Raw genomic sequence first — 23562 nt, forward strand, 5'->3', positions numbered from 1 at the left:
CCCCCTGCTGCCCGTGGCTCTCCATCTGGCCTGGGGGGCGGGAGGGGAGGGGAGGACATTTTGCTTTTTGAGCAGAGGCAGGCCCCCTCTCTACAGCACAACCCCACATGCCCAGCTGGCTGGCCCTGGCTGGGGTGGAAGAGCACGGTCCTGGCCTCCCCGGCATCCGTGCCCACCTACTCTCGCTGGAAAGGGAGGAAGAACCAGGGAAGAACCAAGGAAGGCTGCTTCCCACCACTAGGCCACCAGCTGGAGGTGCCTCTTTATTCCAGCCCCAGACAAAAAGCCAGGGCCCAGCAGGCCTGCTTCAGTCTCCCTCCCGCTCTGAGTCCTGACCCCACCAAGGGCCTCTGAGGTTGGAGACGCCGTGTCCTCATCCCCATCCAAGCTTCCTCTTTAAATATGACACAAGTTTCCAAGAACTGAGTCAGGAGACCCTGACTAGAAGGGGACAGTCTTGCAAAATAGTCTCCAACCTCTCTGTTGAGTTTTGCATCCCTCTGGTTGGATCCCAGTGCTGTGTTGCTGCCTCTTGAATACACTGTACCTTCAGCAGAAGAAACAAAATCCCCAAGAAACAAGCATCCCCTTCCTTCCTTTGGGGAGGAAAGAGGTCTTTGGAGGAAAGGGCCGAGGGGTCTGTGGTCCTTTTTGCTTCTCCTGGAATGGATCCCACCCCCACCTCTATGTGGGGGGAACACAGGCAGACGAAGTTCCCGGTGGAGGCTTTGCTGCCTGGTCTCCTGCAGGGAGGCTCAGAGGCTTCCGAGCCAGGTTCTGCCCCTGGGGCAGGGGAAACGTGTTGGCTCTGAGGGCACCAAGAGTACATCGGGTGGGGAGGTGCCTTCAGAACAGGGCGCCCCCCGAGTTGGCATGCCAGCAGCCCATCCAGGGCAGCTCAGTGGCCCAGCGGCCTGAGGTGGTCACCCGCAGTTTGGTCTGGTCGAGGTGCCAGTAGCGGTCGTCTCTGAAGAAGACGATGGAGCCATCAGGCCTTGGCAGGGCACCGCTGACCTCCTCAGGGACCCCGCCCCAGTCCTGCAGACTGCGAGGGTAGTAGGGCTCCACCTGCAGCCCCCCTCGGGCCAGCACGTAGTAGCGGGCACCCTTGAAGAGGATGAGGCGGCGCAGAGGAGGGAAGAAGAGGGCGGCGTCCGGATGGCGGGGCAGGCCCCCTGCCCGGCACAGCTGCGGGAAACCCCACACGGGCTTGGGGCCCCGGAACCTCCAGCATCGGCTCCCTGTGGGGCATTGGGAGAGCCTGGGTGAGCTGGAGGCGCTGACCCACTGGCCTTCCACCCCACCCCTGACCCCATGCCTCTACTCCTCCTCCAGCTGCAGCCCACAGTTATTTGAGTTCATGACTCTCAAAATGGATGATACTACTAAGTATAAACAGTAGGGAGGTCTCAGGGCAGGGACTGTTATGGTCTAGACTTCCAGCAGGGTCAACAGAGGGCAGATTGCACTGAAAGAGCCTTTCCCAGGCTGGGGACAGGGCCCTCTCCCTGGGTGAGCCTTCTTCGTTACCATGACTACCACTAATTCCATGAGGACAGGGACTTTAGTGCGCTGCTGTGTCCCACCTACGTGTCTAGTGCATAGAAGGCACTCAACATTGGTTAAATCGTGCTCACTTCGGCAGCACATATACTAAAAATTGAAACGATACAGAGAAGGTTAGCATAGCCCCTGTGCAAGGATGACACGCAAATCCGTGAAGCGTTCCATAATTAAAAAAAAAAATTGGTTAAATGAATGAACAAATGAATACTATTTCCTGAAGTATTGCCATGTAGCTAGTGGTATACTGTCCACCTTTCATTCATTATTCTCTTTTGATCCTCCTTCCCCAACAAACTCGAGGAGTTATTTTTCCCATTCAAGAAATGCTCTCTCCGAAAATTAAGTAACATGCCCTATCTCACATAGCCAGGATTCCAAGGAAGATCTGGCTCTTTCTGCTGAATTGCAGAGCTTAAGAGCAGTCCTCCAATCCCTCTAGATTCTTCTCTGAAACTGTCCCAGGGACAACCTTGACACCTGCTGCTCCCCACTCCATCACTGAAAGATGTCTTCTGGCAGACTCTTCCCTGGGGTCACAGGTTCAAATGGGAGTAGAGACTCCACCACGGCCTCGCTCACGGTGTGAGACTCCTGCCCTCTCTTCCTCTTTTGACCTTGGGCAGGACACATCCCCTCTCTAGGGCCTCAATTTTCCCAGCTTCCCCAGGGCTGGTACCTTTGAAGAAGTAGAAATCTCCATCCTCCAGTGACACTGCGGCAGCCTCAATGTTGGGGGGCAGCCCCACCCACCTCTCCTGTAGCGGGCGAGGCTCCGAGACGTTGCCATCGGCTGCCACCTCCCAGAAGTAGCTCCCTTTAAAAATGTACAGTCGCTGTTGCCCGTCTGCCCAGAGACAAGAGAGAGTTGAGGAATGACTGGCAGCCTCCTGCCTTCTTTCCAGGGAAGGTGCTATCCTGGAACCCTGGTCCCTAAACTGGCAGGCACGGGGCATGGCGTGCACAGCTAGGGTAGAGGAGATAGTAGGCAGGAAGAAGCAGTGTTTTGCTCCGTGTGGGCTTGCTACCTTGCAGCATGTTTGTGGCTTGGGATTTCTGGATTTTATAACCCATCCCCCTACTTTATAGTCTAGATCTAGAGACCCCGGGAGATGTGGCGAGGAAGGGAAGAAAGAAGCAAAGGACAGGTGGGACCATCTTACCTACGGTGATGGCGTCGAAGGAAGAGTGGCAGTATTTAGGGCCCTGGGTTTCAGGGCGCCTGCCCTGGGGGCTGTGGGGGTCCCAGGCCTCAAAGTCAGTGAACAGCTTTCCTGGGAGCTGGATGGCCACCGAGCGCCCCAGGGGCTTCCCTTTATGGGGAAGGAGAGAAGAGGGAGGACACACAGGGGGTGGGGGGTGAGTTGTGCACTCAAGACTTCCCCTTGGTTCTTTTCATGATTATCTAACATGAGGGGCAGGGAAGGTGAGTGGGAGTGAGGCGCTAAGAGCTGTCCCTGGTTGTTGGTGTTAACCACAGAACAAAACTCAGGAATCCTCTCTCCTACCCAACAGCCTGAGGAAGAGGGACTACAGAGGTGAAATTGGAGTAGGGGGACCAAGCAAGGGTTTAGAACTAAGAAGGGCAGGAGGTCCTCTTGCCTGAGTCCTGGGCAACACAGGTGGCACGAGGGCAGAGTTCAGGGACCCAGGTTGTGATAACTACAGCAATTATAATAATTATTATACATCACTGTCCTTCACTTATGAGAGGAGGGAGGAGAGTCCAACAAGCTTAGAATTTGGCACCAGCTCCCAAATTCTGGCCTGCAACTTCTTAGCTGTGTGACCTTGGGCAAGTTGCCTAACCTCTCTGAGCCCGATACTCTTGATCTGTGGTCAAAGGGACGTACTTCATGGGAGTGATGTGAGGGTAAGTGCCTGGCCCATCCATAGTAGATACTCCTGAGACAGCAGCCTTCACTAGTATATTATGTCGGTTTCTCAGGCTACAACGCGTGTTCATACTCACTAGAAAAACAGCCCTGTGAGGTAGGCAGGGCCTCAATTATTACCCCTTTTCACAGAAGGTGAAACTGAGGGCCCTGAGAGGGAAAAATGCTTTGCTTAAGAGCAACTGCTAATCAGGGATGCAAGGTGACTTGAACCCAGGCCTCCCGGCTCTGCCCTGGCACTCCAGGGGAGATAGCCCGGGCTGAGGCAGGTACCAGGGCAGTCACCGGCCTATTCCTCTGGCCTGGCCCGGCCTGGGGGAGAAGACCTTGTCTGAGTCCACCACCAGGCAGACGCACGGGCTTGGGGGCAGGGGCACCGGTGTCACCTGGAGGAAAAGGTTAGGGGAGAGTTCGCGGGGCTGGGGGCAGGACCGAGGGGTTCGGGCCCTGCCATGGGGGAGAGGTGGGCCCGAGGATGGGGTCCGCGTGACGGCGCCGGGGTATGATGTGAGGGGCGGGGGCTGGGCAGGAATCCAGTAACTGGAAGGCGAGTCTGCGCACAGGAATGGGTTGGGGCTGATGCAGGCATGGGGCGGCAGGCTGGGCGGAGCAGGAGCCGGGGTTTTGAGATTGGAGGGGAACCCCCGGGGCTTTAGGCTTGGGCGGGGCATGCGACCCTGAGGCCGGATCCCTGCGCTGGGGATGGGCGACCCTATCTGGCGGGAGAGGGCGTGGCAGGGCCGGCGGGGCGGGGCGGGGCGCGGGCTCACCGTACAGGCGCTGCACGGCCAGCACGTCGTCCCAGCTGAGCAGCGCGTCGCGGCCCAGCCGCTTGTAGTAGGGCGCCATGAGCGCGCGCGGCGCCGGCGAGTGCGTGAGGCCGAGCGTGTGGCCGATCTCGTGCGCCAGCACCACGAACAGGTTGCGCCCGCGGCGGCGGCTCAGGGACCAGCGCTCGTCGCCGTCGAAGTGCGCTTCGCCGCGGCGGGGCAGGAAGGCGTGCGCCAGGGCGCCCCCTGCAGGCGGCGCAGAGGGTCAGGGGAGCCACGGCCCGCGACGCCCCCAGAGTACCCAGGGCCCAGCGCGAATGCCACTGGGCTGCGTGTGGCTCTTTTCTGCCGCATAATTTCTCTCCTCGTTAAGTCTGGCAGAAGCTGAAGTGTGCAGAGGTGAGCAGATGACCAGAGGCGGTGGGGCGCGAATGCACAGCGTGGGGCCAAGCTGCTGGGTTCCAACCCTAGTGTTACTGGCTGTGTGATTTGGGGCAGGTAGCTTAACCTCTCTGTTTTAGCTTCTTGATTTGAAAATGGCAATGATGACAGTCTTTTCCTTCCAGGGGTATTCTGAAGACTAAATATGTGCATGTGTATTTACATCTATTACAAATAATGCTTAGGACAGTGCCTTACAAATGCTACATAAGAATTATTTTCAAAAAGATCTAGGACTAGGTATAGTGGTTACCCCTAAAAATGGGCATGATGGGATCTTCTCTTCTGTTTCTTGATCTGGATGCTGGGAAATGTTTGGTGTATGAAAGTTGATCAAACTGTATACTTATGCTATGGTGTACTTTTATGTGTGTGTGTGTTTTCTTTAATAAAAATGTACATATGCTTATGCTCTTGCCCTCCTCTGACAGGGCTCCTCTGTGGGCCTCTATCTCCCTGCGTGTAATCAGTGTGAACAGAGAGTTGGGCCAGATCAGTGGTTCTCAAGCTCTTAGTGTGCCCCAGACAGAGCTTACTGGATATGCAGTTTCCAGGGCCCCACCCTTCACAGTTCATTTTCCCTAGGGCCACGTGACTGCGACACAGGGGTCAGCAAACTGTGCAGTAATAATGTTGCCTGAAAGCTTGTTGAGGGTCGCTCCAGTTTTGCCTTCTTGGAGCCCAGGCCAGCAGGGACTGACAAAGGTGGGGATTATAGTGATTATAGAGACAGCCTCATGGGCATGGAGAGTCAGCCATGTTAGGAGGGACACATGTGCCTCAAGCTGTTTTCTGCACCGTTCACTGCGTTCAGCTCTCTCTGGGAAACAGATGGGTAGGTTTCAGAGGGGAGGAGACCTGACCTCAAAAAGACAAAGCATCTGTCCCAAATCAGAGAGCTGCTCTAGGAGCCTAATGTCCTGACACCCAGCACAGTGCTGTGTTAGCTACCAGCCTCTGTCCAGGTGCAGATGTAACCATCTCATATAGAAATCATGGGCGAAGTGAGTTACATGTAAGCACGTCTGTGTGCTACATGTGGATTTTTGCAAAGCTTAGATTCTCCTGGTCCTAACTCAGGGCCTGGAAGTGGACTGTGGCATGGACAGGTTTGCAGGAGGGTGCAAGGGAGGTGGGCCCACATTCCCAGCCACACAAGGGCATCAGTCTCCACCCTGGAAGGGCTAATCATTAGGAGAGAGGAAATGAGCAAATAGCCCATATTCAGGTTTTGAAGGCCAGCGTTGGGCATCTGGGAACAGAGCGATTTAAATTGCAGCCAGAAGCCTCAGGTTGGGGACAGACAGAACTGCCTGTGGTGTGGGTATAGGAAGCACTTCTGTGGCTGTCGGTGGGTAGGTGCCTCTTGCCCTGTGGCAGTGACTGTGGTAGTTGGTGGGGGGCAGGCAAGAGTGGGGGAGGAGGGGCAGTGGGGGCTAGTGGGTGCTTTTTAAGGTTCTCACCGGGAGAACATCTACTCCTGGAAAACAGGAAAAGCACAGGCCCATCTAGAGGCAGATGATGGATGACGATGGGACCTGGGGGGATTCTCCCAGAACACACACTACCCTCTAGAGTTTGCAAAGCACTTTCCACGCAGAGCCTTGTACACAAGGCACCTAACAGGGCGAGGACCATGTTCCCGTTTTATGACGAGGAGACCAAGGGTTCTTTGCAGGGGATGTGGCGTGGCCAAGGCCACAGGGAGCGTGAATGCCTCACTGCCACCCCAAACTGCCTCTCCTAGTCGGGGTCCCCTCTGCTGTGTGGAGAGAGGCTCTGGGCCAGCACCTGGGCCATCAAAGGCGTTGCTCAGCCCGTCGTTGTGGTCCCCTTGGAAGAAGGTGAGGCGGATGTCAGCAGGGCCTGTGGCTGGGGCCTCCCAGAACTCCAGCGCCGAGACGTTGCTCCACAGCTGGAAGGCGGCTCGCACGGCCCCCCGAACTGCCGGCTCGGGCAGGCGCTCAGGCCAGTTCACCAGGCGGTAGGAGAGGTGCTGCTTGTACCATTTGCTGCCTGCCACCCAGAAAGGTTGCGTCAGTCACACCTGCGGCACAGCCCGAGTGTGGTCCCCACGGACCCAGTGCGATGGGGAGGTAGGTCCTCCCCAAGGGAGCCCCTGGTCTGACGAGAAGTCACAGTCCTTGCACTGGGCAGCCCCCTCTTGCCAGGGGAGATACTGCCCCGCTGAGGACAGCCCTCACACGGAGAGGCCTACCCTTACCCCAGACCGTCCCCAGCGCAGTGCCTGAGGCTGGGGAGGTCGCAGCCTGCTGGAGGGGATGCAGCCTCCGCCCAGGAAAAGCCCCCAACCTGAAGGGGTCTCTCTGGACCTCGTCCAGGGTCTTCTCCTCCCCGCAGCCTGGGCTGAGCCTGCAAACAGCTCTGTGCCTCCTGCTGCCGGCAAACCCCAGCCCCTGCCTGCAGCGTCATGGCAGAGGAGAGGTGGGGCCACAGAGGCCACAGCTGTGACCCCCCCCCCCCCCCCCCGCCAGTCCCATGTCTCACACCCTCCTGCCACCTCCCAGAGGCTTCATGCTGCCCTTTCCAGCGTCTTGGGCCTGCCGCTGGCCAACAGCCACAAGACCCGTTTATGTGAGGTCCTTTCCTGCCCCTTTGCTTTCCTCCTCGCTTCCTCAGGGACTCCGGAGAGCTCTGAGGTGAAGAAAAAAATAGGAACAAAGGGTGTGTTTTGTCACTGACTGAGAGAAATTTTTCCATCTCTGCTTAGTTAAGGATTTCTCTCCCTTTGCCCCAAACTGCAATTCCTCCCTGAGGGCCGAGACTCTGGCCTCCTGCCACAGCCCCGGGTCAGCTGAGTCTGGGTCCATCTGCAGTTCAACATGCACCCAGGAGCGGGGTGGCCAGGAGGTCCGGGTTTCAGGGTTCTCACGGGCTACTTCTGAGCCCAGCAAACTCAGGGGCAGAGACTGTGACCTCCAGTGGAAGCCTCGTCTGGAGGCAGGACTTCTAGGTGCAGGGTAGCCACGACCCAGGGGAAGGGGCCTGGCCCGGCTCACAGCTGAGTGAGTAGCCGAGGTAGGCCCTGACGTCTAATCCTGCACTCTTTCCACTACTCCCAGAGGTGGGCAGGCACATGTGCTCATCTCCAGGCTTATAAATCCACCTGAACACCGCTCCTGTGGGTGAAAGCACGAGCTGAAACTCTCCAGATGCAAGGGAGGGTCTTAGCAGAGGAGCCGGACTCCCTGGCGCTCCCCACCCGTGGACGTGGGGGTGGGGTATGTCCCTTCTCCCATCCCTGAGCCAAGCTCCATTCAAGGCAATGCTGCCTCTCTGGGCCTGTTTGGCCTGGCAGCCGCCCAACCTCTGCCTCCCGGCCAGTGACCAACCCTCAGGGAGGGGAGAGGGAATGATTCTAAGGAGGGGAGTGAGACTCGGAGGGTGGAGGGAGGGGCTGGGGTCCAGAGGCGAGGCTGAGGGTTCGTCATGTACCATAACACTGCCGCTAGCCACAGAGTCGGTCTTCACTGGCAGCAGGCCGGCTGGCGCTGGGCCCTTTCACACCCTGCTGTGGGTGACGGACTCCCAGGCCCGCTCTTTCCCCTCACAATCCTTTAACCTTTAACAGTGTGAGATGGCCCCTTCTGCCTCTTTGCAGCTGGGGGGACCCCCTCACTCCACAGGAGAGCAGGAGGGTGGGCCATGTTCTCATTCTAGGTAGCCAGTGAAGGTGTCAGGTCTCGGAATAAAAATCCTCTGTGAAACTAGTGTGTGTGTGTGTGTGTGTGTGTGTGTGTGTGTGTGTGTGAAGAATAGAGACGACTAGGAAAAAGAATTGAGAGAAAATGACTGTTTTCCTTGGGAGGGGAGCAGGGAAGGGGGGTGGCTGGTGTGCCTGCCAGGAAGGAAGGAACTGGCTGGGGGCCAGCAGCCGGAGCCCTCTCCCTGTCTTGCTCCAGACTTGCTCCCTTCGAGAAGGCTGGCTGCTCAGGCCCCATCCTGAACTCCTGGCCGGGCAGGGCTGGTTTTCCTTGTGACCCTCAGGCACCAGTATCACCTGGCACTGCACCCCCCCTCCCCTTGCTCCAAGATCCAAAGAGGAAGAGGGAAGAAAAAGGAGTGAGGAGGGGGAGGAGAGCTAGAAGCTTCACCTGGGCAGAACCCTAGAGTTCTGACTTCCAGCAGGCCGCTGATACTGTGGGAAGAATGTGGGTTGGAATCCCGGTACCTCCACTTGCAAACTTACACAACAAATTACAGAATCTCTCGAAGCCTCAGTTTCCTTACTTGCAAAATGCAGTTGCTAAAACTTACCACATCGTAAGGTGTGAGGCTCAAATGAGATAGCAACGTGAAGCTGCCGGGCATGTAGTGGGTGCTCAGGAAATATCCATTCCCTTCTCCTTCCTTTCCACCCCCTCCCCCCCATGCCCACCGCTCTGTGGAGGGAAAGGAGGGATTAAAAACCGGACCTGGGGGCACAGAGAGGAGCAGGTCTCTGAAATGAGGTTGCCAGATAAGTTTTCAAACAGCTTTTGAAAATTATTTACTATTCATCTGAAATCCAAATTTAATAACTGGGCATCTTATACATTATCTGGCAACCAAGTAACACTGTCCTCTGCCCAAAAGGGATGCCACAAATTGTACAGTGACAAACAGACTCGGTTACATCGGTGCGAAGGTGAGATGCAGCCCGAAGGAAGCATCCCCTGGTTGCCCCACCCTCCGCTGTGTTCTCACAACGAGCCCCTTCTACTTGGTGATTGGGGACCATCTCTGATTTGCAGCCTGAAAGGGCCTGTGTCTTGGATGAGGGAATGGAGTCTCAGCAAGCAAGGTGACATGACCCAGGTGACACAGGTGAGACTTGAGCCCAGGGCTGCTAGCTGTAGGGATGCTGCTCTCTATGTTTCACCAGCACCTCCTGAGCTCACACCTCTCCTCTCTTCTATTTTACGCTTCCCCTCTGTTTCCCAGAACCACAGGGGGACACAGAACATGTGGACACCAAGGACATCTTGACCCCAGAGCCGGGACCCCATTACTGACTCCTTGCCTTACCAGGCATGTCCACAGGCAGTGCTGAGGACCCAGAGTGACTAGGCATGTACACAAAGTGGAATTGGATTGGCAAACACTGAGGGGAACTGCCCACAATTTCCTGACGGATTAGCTGGGAAATGAAAACAAACTTCTGTCCTGTTCATAACGAGTATTATCGGTAAAAGTAGTTAACACAAATTAAAAAGTGGCAACGGCCCAAATGGCTCACGGTAAAATTAATTATAGATGAAAACCTAACTGAAAAACCCTATCTTGCTAGATATCTTGAAAACCATAAAAATTGGTCAGAGAAAATTAGACTTAGTAAAAGCAATCATGTTGCTAAAAGTACATAGAGTAAAATGTGCTATTTGTGAAAAATTGACAGAAGCATCAAATCTTCATAAACCTTAGATCTACATCATTTAACCCTGAAATATTGGATTTGGCGAGAAGAAGGAGAAGTGAGGGAGGAGGAGGAGGAGAACAAAGAAACAAAACAGGCCGGGCGCGGTGGCTCACGCCTGTAATCCTAGCACTCTGGGAGGCCGAGGCGGGCGGATTGCTCCAGGTCAGGAGTTCGAAACCAGCCTGAGCAAGAGCAAGATCCCGTCTCTACTATAAATAGAAAGAAATTAATTGGCCAACTAATATATATATATAAAATTAGCCAGGCGTGGTGGCGCATGCCTGTAGTCCCAGCTACTCGGGAGGCTGAGGCAGCAGGATTGCTTGAGCCCAGGAGTTTGAGGTTGCTGTGAGCGAGGCTGACGCCACGGCACTCACTCTAGCCTGTGCAACAAAGCGAGACTCTGTCTCAAAAAAAAAAAAAAAAAAAAGAAACAAAACAAAGCTATGGATGGAAGATCACGACAGCAGAAGCTGCAATGTGTAAAATGCACGATGATGAAATGTTTGTTTGGAACAGGCAAATCCGTGCAGAAAGAAAGCAGATTAGTGGTTGCCAGGGGCAGGGGAAGAGAGAATGGGAAGTGACTGTTAATGAGTATGGGGTTTCTTTTTGGGGTGATTAAATGTTCTAGAATTAGATTGTGGTAACGGTTGCACAATTCTGTGAATATCCTAAAAACCACTGAATTGCACACTTTAAATGGGTAATTTGTATGAGATGTGAAATGTATCTCAATAAAGCTGCTAAAAATGTGCTATGGACAAAATAAAACTGATCAATGGAACACATCTTTGTTGAATAACTGTTATGAGAAAGAACTTATTCTGATGAAAATAACTTCGGCAAAATATAAACTGCTCTGCATTAAAAATTGATCAAGGAATTAAGTGGGCTTCATGGGGAACATGGAAAACACTTGTACGATGAATGAAAATCCATCGATGTGAGTATCATTCTGATTTACATGGCTGGATTTACAGTCATGGTTCTCAAGTCAAGAGGTCCTATTCGCCCACTCCTCCCCTGCCCTGGGGAAGAGAGGTTACTGACGAAGCCCAGTCCAGGCTGAACCATTTTTCTAGTCATGGGCTTTAGGACGTAGGGGAATCTCAGCCTAGCTGTATTTGAACAGCGCTCACCTTGCTTTGCAAAGCGTTTCTTACGCCTCATTTTGGCCCGGCGTCCAGCAAACAGGGCACTGATCCTCTCAGTCCAGGCCACATGACTGTCAGTGTCTGCAACCCCGCAGCGGGGCCGAGTCATCTGGCGCAGGGTGGCGCGGTCCAGCACACCGCTGACAGGTAGCTGGGACACCCACTGAAACTCTCTGTCAGGAGGAATTGAGATGAAGGACCAAGACGGGAGGATGGGGGGAAGGGGAGGGGGGAGGGCAGGGAGGCTGGCCCCAATGGGACTTGGTTGGCCAGCCTTCCAGGAGGAGGGAGGAAATGGTTGGAGCTTTGCACCCCCGGCACCCCCCAGGCCTCCACCTCCCTCCATCCTACCTGATGGCACTGCTGAATCGAGTGGAGGTGGGCGCTTTGGGCCCCTGTTCACTGAGGTATCCGTACTTCTCCAGGAATGCCTGGGGGAGAGAGGACCGTCAGCTTTTCCTGCCATGCAGCATTCTTTGCCCTCCCTCGGTCTCCAAGGGCCCACGGCACATACCTCTTGCCCAACCTCCCCTCTTGTCCCAAGAGGGTCCGTAAAGGATAGGAGAAAGAATCCTGAGTTTAAAGTCCAAAGGACCTGGACTCAATTCCAGGCCACCACTGACGCTCGATGATCTCAGGCAAGTCACTCAATATTTCTGAACCTTAGCTCCATTATCTCTAAAACTGGGCCAGCAGTACCTACCCTGCATATCTCATGGCACGGTTAGAAATCTAGCCAGGCCTGCTGCACAGCACAGCTGCAGGCTGTAAAGGCAGGCCCATGTAGGCTTAAATTTCAGCTAGCAAGATACTTCTTTTATTTTTTTATTTTTTATTTTTTTTTTGAGCCAGAGTCTCGCTCTGTTGCCCAGGCGAGTGCTGTGGCGTCAGCCTAGCTCACAGCAACCTCAAACTCCTGGGCTCAAGCGATCCTCCTGCCTCAGCCTCCCGAGTAGCTGGAACTACAGGTGCTTGCCACCAAGCCTGGCTACTTTTTCTATTTTTAGTAGAGATGGGGTCTCACTCTTGCTCAGGCTGGTCTCAAACTGCTGAGCTTAAGCTATCCTCCCATCTCGGCCTCCCCAGGGTGCTAGGATTATAGGCGTGAGCCACCGTGCCCAGCCTCTTTGTTGTATTTCTTAACTCAAAATTATTCCAATCATAGCTGCTACCTCAGGGAAAAGGCACAAGTCAGGAATGAAACTAGACACCTAGAGCCAGGATCAGCAAGCTTCGAAGTCTCTGCAAACACCCAGGCTCCTATTTGTGGATTTCACCTGCATGTGTCTTCAGCGACTTCTACATCCTCTTCTCAATAAAGTCACTTTCCATAAGGAACCCTCATTCTAGACAACAGAGCCCTTTCCAAATCCACTTTTATTGTTTTTCTGCATGAATTTATTAGTATTTCAGCACTATTGCTTTCTTTTTTCCCTTTGCCAATGCACACTATATTTGGATGCATAACGGATTAAAGGGGTTCTAATGGCTTAATCTGGAAAACTATTAACTGCTCAAAATAGTGTGGCATGGTGGAATAGCCACTTGGCTTGGGATTGAGAATCTGCTCCAACCAAGCCCTGACTCTGCTGGGTGGCTGGGGACCAATTACTTAACCTCTCTGAGCTTCCATTTCTTTACCTACAATATGAGAATAAGATTAACTTCACAGGATTCTCAGGATTGTTAATAAATAAAGCAATGCACATCTAGCATAGTGCCTGGTACATAGAAAATGCTCAACAAATAGTCGATCTAGTTGATTTACCTTAGATGGAAAATTAACAAGGGACTTGTGAAACACAACCCATCTGTAAAATGGGAACTGCTTTGAATGAGGCAGTTAGATCTCTGTTCTCAATTTAGGTGCTTCTATCTCGGACTTGCCTCACCTCAGCCAGGTGCCTCCTCCCTTTCCCCTGATGAGGATGGACAGAGGGCTTTCTAAAGGTAGCCAGGGGATTAACGTCTCTTCAGAAGCAATTTTTCTGGGCGGTGGGCGAGTGACATGGGAGAGACGGGGGTCACAGGTCACCATGGCTGGCACTCCCTCCTGCCTCTTTCCACAAACCCGCCCAGCCCTTATCAGGGAGTTATCAGGGAGTTGGCTCGAGTTCTGGAACTATGAAGCCCTGCACAGAGCAGGAGGGCGGGGCAATCGACTGGCTGGCGGCGTCTCCTGTTTCCTGGCTGGCCTGCTCTGCCTGGTATCCTGGCAGGCAAGGCGAGTGGAGGGCAGCATGAGGGGTGGGAGCCTTTCTCAGGGGTCCCTCGGAGGGGAAGTCCTGGGCCTTTCTTCCTGACTCAGCTCCGGGACTCTGGAGTCTGCAAGGCGGGGTTGAATTCCTAGCAAGCAGAATGAGCACCAATGCCCAGAACGCCCAGAACACCAGCCAAGCAGAGGCACCAAAAGTATAAGAGAAAGAAAGAACTTGACCTTTTATATTTCCATAAAAGCACTGCAGTATTATAATAGGAATCATCAGGATTTGTGGACTCCCTTATACTTGTTTTATGCTTACTATGCGTACATTCAAATAGTGCTAAATTATGTACAGAAAGGGGCCCCTTAATACTGTCAGTGCTGAGTGCTCTCAAGTTCTGTTCAGTGGAGGTGGGTCCACATCTCTGGGTGAGGAGCTAGCAGGGTTGAGACTCCTTTTCTTCCTGGAGCTGTCCCTAACTCTCTTCTGTGAGTCCATTTGCCATGCCTCAGTTTCCCCCTGCAAAAGTACGAGAAATGCTCCACTCAATATGGAGAAAGAGCAGAGGTGTACGGTGAGGGTGGAGGGGTGGCAGTGTGGCCAAAGGACCCCAGGAGAAGACGCAGGGCTGGGAAGCAGAGCTCCAGTTCTCACCCTAGCTGGGCCGCTAACCCAGGAGTCATTTCCACTCTAGGCTTCCGTTTTCCTGGGGGCATGTCCAGTGTTCTCTGAGCTCCACCTGTGGTCATCCCTGTCCCACTTCACGGAAGCAGCCTGCTCTTCCCTGCCTTGAAGTTCAAGCACCAGCTTTTCTCTCCTCCCCGTTCTCCACCCATCCTCTCTCCTGGGGAGCCCAAGGCTTGAGCCAAGTGGAGAGGAAGCTGGAGGGCTGTGCCCCTTAGGTGATTCACCCCACTCTGGCCTAAAAGCTTGTGCCAACATGCCTCACCCACTTGGTTAAGGCTGGGGCCACCTTCCTGGGGAGTCACCTCTGAAAGTCCTTGGGAGTGGCTGTGGTGTCTGGGTAAAATGAAAGTGGTTCTCCTGGGACCCAGCCTGTCATGTGGATCACAGCCCCATGCAGGGGTTCTAGTCCTGCTTGGGTCCTGACTTGCCCTGGGAGGGTGTGGAGAGCCCAGCCCATTTGAGTGCCCGAGGGAAGGGGAAATTCTGGCCATTTCTGAGCAGAGCAAGACTAGTGACGCAGTGTACCAAAATGAATCTGAGACCTGAGTCAAGATTTTTGACTCACTGGACTGGCAGGGCAAGAACACTAAACCAACAGCCTTGAGTTTTATTCCTGGTGCTGCTGCCAACTTCATGTCCTCAGGCAAGACCGTGCTTCTCTGGGCCTCAGTTTCCTTTTCTGCTAAATGAGGAGATTGGATTAGAGCCCTAATATATATATCCCAGCTTTATTTATTATTCTAGCCCTGCTTCTGCAACTGACTAGCTGTGTGAACTACAACAAAGTTACTTAACCTCTCTGTGCCCCAAAGTATAAAATGGGGGAAAGAATCTTTACTGCTTTACTTTTCTCACAGGAGCATCATGAAAATCCAATAAGAAGATGCTTTGGCAAAGCTTTTTGACAGTCGTCCCATTTAACATGTTATTTTTACCTCTGTAGTCACAGAGCTTTATTGCTGGAATGAATGTTTGGTAGTTGAGTCCGGGACTCACCTTCCTAGACCTCCTCCACATCAAAGAATTTCAGCAGCAGAAAGAAATAAAACCAAGAATTTAAAAATTGCAAAATGGCAAAGTCTCGCAGAAACCATGTTGCTTTACCGGTGAAATAGTCCATCTCATATTATGCTGCATTATGATTTAAGTCTTTCTATGGTGACTCTGTGAGATTTGTGCTTATTCAAGTACATCTTTAGCATCATTATCCAAGACAAGATGCAAGACATGATAGCTGGCATTCTGCCTCGACATGTTCTATACATAAAAATATTTCCTGGTAATCAGGAGCACTATAAGCCCTTAACTACTGCAGGGCTTCTAAAGGTATTATACCTTCTTTGAACCTCATAACCACCTTGCAAGAACATAGATAGGACGGGTGTTGTTATTCCCATTTTTAAAGATGAGGAAATTAAGTCTCAGGGGAGTTCAGTGTTTTGCCCAAGTGTCCCAGTATGTGACAGAACCGATACTTGAATCTGAATCCTCTGACATCTGCCCCAGGATGTTTTATTGCACATTTCAGCAAGCACCTCAGAGGCTTTAAAACTGAAGGTGCAGGGGCCAACCTGCCCTCTCTACTAAGAGAAAGGTAAAACTGGAGTGTTTCTAGCTAGGTTTCTCCTGTCTTCTCTGCAGGAAGGTCCAGGGGTAGAGCAGAGGGAGGAAGTTGCTCAAGACCCTGGACTCTGGTTTTCAGACAGAGGCCGGGTTCACATCTCCCATCACACCCTAAACAGATCATCTGACAAGCCACAGGTATTCAACAGGACTGAAGCATATTCCTTTGTCAAGACAAACATCTGCTTCCAGAAGGCTTTGCTTGCACCCCCTGGCTCCTGGGGGCTAGTGAAGGCCTCAGGATGGTGGAATCAGCTCAGCTCCTTTCCCTTATTTGGGGCAAAGGCTTCCCTTTCCTTCCTGTCTGACTCCCCTTCTCCTCTCCTTCTTTCCCTGTCCCTGGTCTTATATTCACAAAGTCCCGTCTGGGTGTAACTTAGATACCTCTCGCTCGAATTCCTGCTCCTTGTTTCATTTTCTCTCCTTACAGAAGGCAGAAGACATTAGCTGGCCAGTCTTCATCTGGACCCCATCCTGTACTCTTTTTCTAATGCCAAATAACCATACTGTGTGGATTCATGGGTCTTACTAGGCCCGTGGTGCTAAGTTTAGGGCACAAAATAATGCCCTGACCAAGGTTGGGCTTAGGGAGTTATCTATCTGTCTCTCCCTGCTATCTAGGTTCATGCTTCCATGACCTAGGTCTTGCTAGATTTCTTCATTTTCAAACTGGCCTGACAAATGCTTTTCCACCAACTTGTGGTCCTCTGGGACCCTTGAGATCCTCTTCTGCACTTCTGTTCACTCTGTGCTCATGAGTCACTAAGCTGAGCTCTTGGGAATGGCTTCTACACCCAGACTTCTTGGTTTATGACTCACGAAAAGTCAAATGAATGGCTCTGGGGTATGAGAAACAGATACTGCATCTGCGGGTGGATACTCCACAGAAGCTCCAATGTCTCCCTGGAGAAACAGACTATCCAGCTCCTTGTTGTACTGGCACACGAGAAATGACTGTGCAGATATGGATAGACCACCGAGTGGAGGCCACGTCCTGGAACTGCTACCTGGTTGTTCTAAAGAAGGCCCAAGCAAAGCCAATGGTAGGCAGATCCCTCAAGATGGTCTGTGTCACTCAAGCATAGGACAGGGGCTGTCTGGGAATGGGAGGGGCCAGGGCAATGATGTCATTCATTAACTTTCAATCTTGCAACTCAGCGGTGGATGTTCTTCCTACTCTCTAGTGTTGTGAGCAGCTCTAGTTTTGCTAAGTGGGCAACAATGAACTTGTTCATAATGCAACTTGTAAGCAGTAAGTCTCCTCCCCCACAAAGCCTACTCTGGAAAGCCCTCAGCTTTATTACTTTGTGTGCACACAGCAAACAGAGAGCCAGGCACACAGGGGACAGGGATACACACAGAGACGTGGGAACACTGACACATCCAGACAGACAGACATGGACACACATGCAGGTGATATGTACACATGGACGCACACGCGTAGGGGCACAGGCATGTAAACACACTAATGACAAGCAATGTTAGAACTAGAGAGAATCTCAGAAATCATGTAAGAAATTTAGCCCCCTATTTTACAGAAGAGGAAAGTATAGCCCAGAAAAGAGAAGGGACTAGCCTATGATCACAGGGTTTGCTTTTATTATTTCTTTCCTTCTATGCCCTTTTGGTTTAATCTGTTCTTTTTTTAGCTTCTTAAAGTGGAAGCTTAGATCATTGACCTAAACCCTTCCTTCTTTACTACTATCGACATTTATTTATTTATTTTTAATTTTTTTTAGAGACAGGGTCTTGCTCTGTTGCCCAGGTTGGAGTGCAGTGGCACAATCATAGCTCACTGTAACCTTGAACTCCCGGGCTCAAGTGATCCTCCTGCCTCAGCCTTCTGAGTAGCTGGGACTACAGGCACTAATTATCTTGTTACAATTTCTAATTTAGTTCTGTTTTCATAAAAGAACATAATCTGCAAGATTTTAATTTTTGTATTATATTGAGACTTATTTTATGGCCTAGCATATGGTCTATCTTGGTAAATGATTCACTTGCACTTGAAAAGAATGTGTACTCTGTAGCTCTCAAGTGTAGTTTTCTGTCAATATCAATTAAGTCAAGAAGGTTGACAGTGTTGTTCGAGTCTTATAGCCTTCATATTGTTATTGATTCTTTTGGTCTACTTATTCTAATAGGAGAGAGGTATTAAAATCTCCAACTATCCAGTTGCCAAAGACCACATATTATAATGATTTCATTTATATGGAATGTGCAGGATATGCAAATATATAAACACAGAAATTAGTCTACAGATCTTGTCAAGGCTTGATTTTAACTTTTTTTTTTTTTTTTTTGAGACAGAGTCTCACTCTGTTGCCCAGGCTAGAGTGCTGTGGTATCAGCCTAGCTCACAGCAACCTCAAACTCCTGGGCTCAAGCAATCCTTCTGCCTCAGCCCCCACCCCCACCCCACCCCAGTAGCTGGGACTACAGGCATGCACTATCATGCTTGGCTAATTTTTTCTAGATATTTTTTAGTTTTCCAGCTCATTTTCTTTCTATTTTTAGTAGAGACAGGGTCTCACTCTTGCTCAGGCTGGTCTTGAACTCCTGAACTCAAACAATCCACCCACCTTGGCCTCCCAGAGTGCTAGGATTACACGCGATTTTAAGTTTTTTCAGTTTTGTTTCTGTGACTCCATTAATCTTATCTAAGTGCATCCTTACCCTATCTTAGCTCACTTAAAGTTGTAGCAGTACTAGAACACTCTACACTTCCCACTTGACACATCCCATTTCTTACTTCACACCTGACACGCCAATTCACAGATGTGTAAGTATTATTGTTTTGCTTTAAGTAGTCAGTTGTCTTTTAGGGAAATTATGACAAAGCAGGAAGTATTGTATGTTTACCCATTTCCAAGCTTTGTTAGAGTAGGTCTTATTCTACTTCATGGTCCTTACTCCTAAAGCACGGCGTCCTGGTGTTTCAGATGGATACCCAGGTGTTAAGGAGTTTCCCGTTTTGGCTGCCCAGACTACCAACAGACTTCCAGAACTACTCCACTTTTAGAGTCTTTTTTCTGTTCTCAATCACATACCAGCTGTTCTTTGGCAAACTTTGCAATCTCTCACCCTACACGAGCCAGCACAGTCCTCAGTGAACCCCCATACTGACTTATGGGAACCCCCTTCAGTGTAGCTCCCTCCTCTGTGATATACTGCTCCACTTACAGCTGCTTCAACACCCCTGAACTCTGACCTTTGCCACCTCAGCTCAGCAGGACTGCTGTGCTCTGTGTGGGGTCTAGCTCCCTGCACTGCAGTCCGAGAATTGTTCAGGAGCAAAGAGCTGGGGTAATCAGAGGGCTCACTTTGTGGGCTTCCCTTCTGTGGATGGTTGTATTCCCCTAAATGATCACAATGACATCTCCCATTACCATGCGCTTCTACAATGTGACTTCAACACTCTTCCCACTGATTGCGGGGTCTGTGGCTCCCTCCCCTTGAACCTGGGTGGGGGCTCCTGACTGTTCTAGGCAATGGAGTGCAGCAACTCCAAGTGGTGCTCTGCAAATTCTAAGACTAAGTAATAAAAAGAAAATCAATCTCTCTCTCCCCCCCTCCCTTGGGACCTAGTCGCCACCTAGAGAAGAATTGAGGCCCCCAGCTGACAGCCAGCATCAGCTGCTAGATATGTGAGTAAACAGCCTTCAGATGATCCACCCCCAGGCGCTGCACAGTGGAGACAAGCTGCCCTGATGTGCCCTATTTGAAATTTCAACCCACAGTATCTGTGAACTTAATAAATGATTGTTTGACTTTACTAAGCTTTGGGGTAATTTGTAATGTAGCCATAGTAACTGCAACATTGTCTCTTTGGAATCTGTTGTCCAATGCTGAAAATAGTTGCTTGCATATTTTGTCCTATGTTATCATTGTGGAGAGCTGGTTTCCAAGCCAGGACTTTAAAGCTCTGTTCTCCAAGATAATGATAAAGATAATAATAACATCAAAAACAATACTGAGGCCCGGCTCGGTGGCTCACGCCTGTAATCCTAGCTCTCTGGGAGGCCGAGGCGGGCGGATTGCTCAAGGTCAGGAATTCAAAACCAGCCTGAGCAAGAGCGAGACCCCGTCTCTACTATAAATAGAAAGAAATTAATTGGCCAACTGATATATATAAAAAAAATTAGCCGGGCATGGTGGCACATGCCTGTAGTCCCAGCTACTCGGGAGGCTGAGGCAGTAGGATTGCTTGAGCCCAGGAGTTTGAGGTTGCTGTGAGCTAGGCTGACGCCATGGCACTCACTCTAGCCTGGACAACAAAGCGAGACTCTGTCTCAAAAAACAAAAAAACAAAAAACAAACAAAAAAAAACAATACTGAGAGCAACCTCCTTTTATAGACCACTTTCTATGTATTAGGCAACTAGGCACTGTGCTAAGCATTTTACATAGACGATCTCTATGAAACCACCCAACAATCTTGTGAAATAGGCATTATTAATCCTCATTGTACAGAGAAGAAAACTGAGGTTCATTGACGTTAAATGACTTATCCGTGGTTTGCATTCAGGTCTGTCTGGCACCGAAGCCCATGGAAGTAATCATACATAGAAACACGTTTATACATAGACCAGACTCGCACCCCCAACTGTATATTTACATATATTTGTGCATGCCTAGACGTTAAGAGACGCATACACATCCTTTACACATTTCCATAGCTTTTATGCTTTTAAATTATTTCTTTGTTCTCTAAGTTAAAAACTTCCCCAAATTTATGTTAAATAGGCTGAAAGAGATTCAGTCTGCTAGATATTAAGTTTCCCAAGCATACCCCAGGATGAAATTCTCTCCATCTGGGGCCACCACAGGCATGGGCAGCGAAGATATTGCCTCTGTTCCACTGCCAAGGATTGCCTGGGACCCGGACTTGGGTGGGACTCTTAACAAGACTTGGCCTGGTAGACAGAAGCCTTCTCCTGGGACTGCAAGGACTCTGTGCTCGATGTTGTAAGAGTTTACATTCAGAGAAACAAAGTGATTCCCTGCATGTGCAAAAGCAGAGAGCACAGAGCAAGAGGCCGTGCTTGGAAGGGGAGGGGCTGAAGGAGTTGGAGAGAGGATCCCTTGGTTGCAGCAGGGTCACTTCCAGATAATGCAGGGCTGCGACGGGGGCTGGCTGATTCAGGGACGGCCCCCCCCACTCCGCAGGTTCCCCCAATTCAGCTTGCCCCTTTTAGGGCAGGGGAGTAGGCAGGGGACTGAGAAGCTCTCAACTGGCAGTTTTAGGGCAGAAATGAAGCTCTTAGAAGAGCAGGAGTCTCAGAGCAGAGCCTTGGGCTCAATAATTTAAAACTTATTCATGCCGGGCGCGGTGGCTCACGCCTGTAATCCTAGCTCTCTGGGAGGCCGAGGCGGGCGGATTGCTCGAGGTCAGGAGTTCGAAACCAGCCTGAGCAAGAGCGAGACCCCGTCTCTACTATAAATAGAAAGAAATTAATTGGCCAACTAATATATATAGAAAAAATTAGCCGGGCATGGTGGCGAATACCTGTAGTCCCAGCTACTTGGGAGGCTGAGGCAGTAGTATTGCTTGAGCCCAGGAGTTTGAGGTTGCTGTGAGCTAGGCTGACGCCACGGCACTCACTCTAGCCTGGGCAACAAAGCGAGACTCTGTCTCAAAAAAAAAAAAAAAAAAAAAAAAAAACTTATTCATATCCCTTTTCCTTAAAATACTGGAGACTCCGGTCCTATTCTTGAGAAGAGATAAGAACACAAGCAGAGATGCTTCTTTGGGGAAGAAAGAAACGATGCTGTTGTGTCATTATGATCACCTTAATCTAGAAAATAGTTGCCCCAAATCAATCCCCACCCCTACCTCACAAAGAGTTCTCCTTGTGCAACCTATAGCGAGCAGTGGGGTCCAAAGTAAGAAAACGATATAGGAAATCTTTAAGGTCCACCTCCCCCTCTCTGCCCCCTTTTCTCAAGTTCAGTCCTGAAGCCCTATACGTTAACAAAACTCCGTAGAAGCAACTTCTGAGCGCATACTACTCTTACTCATTTTACAGACGACGCAACTGGTCTGAGCAGTTTAAATGGCTTGCTCGAGCTGGTCAGCGGCAGCCGGGGGCCAGGAGCCCGGGCGCCGTCCCGCATCTCGGAGGGTCAGCGGCACCCGCGCCACCACACCAGGCTGGGGGCTTCCACACGGTCCGGGGGCATCCGACGAATGAACGTCGAGTCTCCCCAGCCTAGGTGGTGGGGGACAGTGGCTCCGTGCCAAACTGGGGCACGGGGGTCCTCTCTCAGCTCTCGCCTTCTGTGGGTTCTAGTCGCTGTCGCCCGCCCCCGCCCCCGCCCATCAATGCGGATCCGCGTGCCTGCGTTTCCAGCCCTGGCACCGGGAGGACGCTGCCCTGGCTCTTTGTGTGCAAGCGTGGAGCGGACGGAGGACTGGGGGGAAGGTAACGCAGATTGTCCGCTCGGAGGGGACTGCCGGGCGGCCCGACCGCGAACGTCTGGCGGGTCTGGAGCACGCGGACCGCTCTCCGCCCGGCAGACCCCGTACCTCCGCCTCCTCGCGCAGCTCCCGGCCTCCGCGCTCCGCGGGCCCCGCGTCCAGGCGGCCGCACAGCAGCAGCGGCAGGGCGCGCAGCAGCAGCACGGCGCGCGCGACCATCTCGCCGGCCCCTGCCGCTGGGATCCGGGTGCGGGGAACCGCCGGCCGTCAGCCCTGCCGGGACCCCCGCGAGGCGCCGGCTCCGCGCCGCCCCCGCGCGGAGAGGGACCGTCCCAGGGGCTCGCCAGCGGCCCCGCTCCTCCGCGGCGCTTCCCCGGGAGCCGGCCGGAGGTCGTCCAGCCGGGGCAGTGCCTGCCCGCGGGTCCGCGGGCCCCGGGACAGAGGGAGGGAGGAAGGAAGGGCGGGAGGAGGGGGCGGGAGCCCGGCGCTCGTGCCCCACCCACCGGCTCCGCGGCTGGAACGCGCGGCCGTCCTGGAGCCTCTTCCGCTGGCTGTGCCGCCGCGCCCTGCGCCCGCCGCGCCCTGCGGACGGGTCTCGCGCCCGCCGCCCCCGGTGGATCCGGATCTCTCCAGGGAGAGCGGGGGGAGAAAGGTCTTCCTTCTCCTGGCAGTTGTGGCTACCGAAGACTTCGATGAAGAGGGGTCCTGGCCTACCTGAGGGCCGCTGATTGCTTCGGTCAGGCGGGGAGCCTGGCCCTGGAGTGTGAGACGAGCCCTGGGCTGGGGTCAGAAGAACCGGGTCTGAGTTCCAGATCTGCTTTTTTGGTAGCCGTGGGAATCCTGCCTCAGCCACCTGCTGGCTGTGTGGTCTTGGGCCAGTCACTCTTGCTCTCTGAACGCACTATTCTTATCAGTAAATGAGGATAATAAGAATAGCGACATCATGTGACTATTGAGAGTATTTAATGAAATAATAACGCCTGCAAGCAACTGAGCGCGGTGCATGGCATCATGCAGTACGCACTTACTAAGTGGTGGCTTGCAGCCGTGTGACCATTGACAAAGGCTTCAACTACTTCAAGCTTTAGTTTCCTCACTAATAAAATGAAAACATATGATATTTTGTTCCCAGGGTTGTAAGAAGATGAAAAGACAAAATAAGTGTAAAGTGCCTGGCTTTATACATCTCATACAGTTTATAAGACTGGAATGGAGGCCCTGCGCGGTGTCTCACGTCTATAATCCCAGCACTTTAAGTTGCTGAGGCGGGAGGATCACTTGAGGCCAGGAGTTCTAGACCAGCCTGGGCAACGTAGCAAGACCCCCATCCCTACAACAAATAAAAAATAAAAAAAAATAAATAAAATAAATAAAATTAAAAAA

At 52.0% G+C, this 23562-nt stretch overlaps 2 protein-coding genes and 1 non-coding gene across 3 annotated transcripts in view; 1 reads left to right on the forward strand and 2 right to left on the reverse strand.

The window, feature by feature from the left end:
* NLE1 (notchless homolog 1) overlaps positions 1–23562 on the reverse strand; it is a 350374-nt gene that overhangs the window by 324411 nt on the left and 2401 nt on the right. The gene's annotated exons all lie outside the window — the stretch shown is intronic.
* Positions 226–22825, reverse strand: MMP28 (matrix metallopeptidase 28). Its single transcript, XM_012784975.2, has 8 exons — positions 22288–22825; positions 11597–11676; positions 11231–11418; positions 6461–6685; positions 4229–4474; positions 2727–2876; positions 2243–2410; positions 226–1241 (listed from the first exon to the last, which is right to left on the reverse strand). The coding sequence occupies exons 1-8, from the start codon at positions 22396–22398 to the stop codon at positions 847–849; spliced, it is 1563 nt and encodes a 520-aa protein (XP_012640429.2). The 5' UTR covers positions 22399–22825; the 3' UTR covers positions 226–846.
* LOC142862257 (U6 spliceosomal RNA) lies at positions 1630–1737 on the forward strand. Its single transcript, XR_012913333.1, has one exon. It is a non-coding gene; the product is annotated as a U6 spliceosomal RNA (small nuclear RNA).

This window comes from Microcebus murinus, chromosome 18 (genome assembly GCF_040939455.1).
Source record: "Microcebus murinus isolate Inina chromosome 18, M.murinus_Inina_mat1.0, whole genome shotgun sequence".
Classification (NCBI taxonomy): Eukaryota; Metazoa; Chordata; class Mammalia; order Primates; family Cheirogaleidae; genus Microcebus; species Microcebus murinus.

What these genes read in the sequence shown, in the direction of transcription:
- MMP28 (XM_012784975.2), bottom strand. Translation starts at nt 22,398, where the DNA reads ATGGTCGCGCGCGCCGTGCTGCTGCTGCGCGCCCTGCCGCTGCTGCTG. An exon ending in CGATTCAGCAGTGCCATCAG is followed by an intron (nt 11,419 to 11,596) that starts GTAGGATGGAGG and finishes TCCTCCTGACAG; the next exon opens with AGAGTTTCAGTGGGTGTCCC. An exon ending in GGCCGTGCAGCGCCTGTACG is followed by an intron (nt 2,877 to 4,228) that starts GTGAGCCCGCGC and finishes TTCCCCATAAAG; the next exon opens with GGAAGCCCCTGGGGCGCTCG.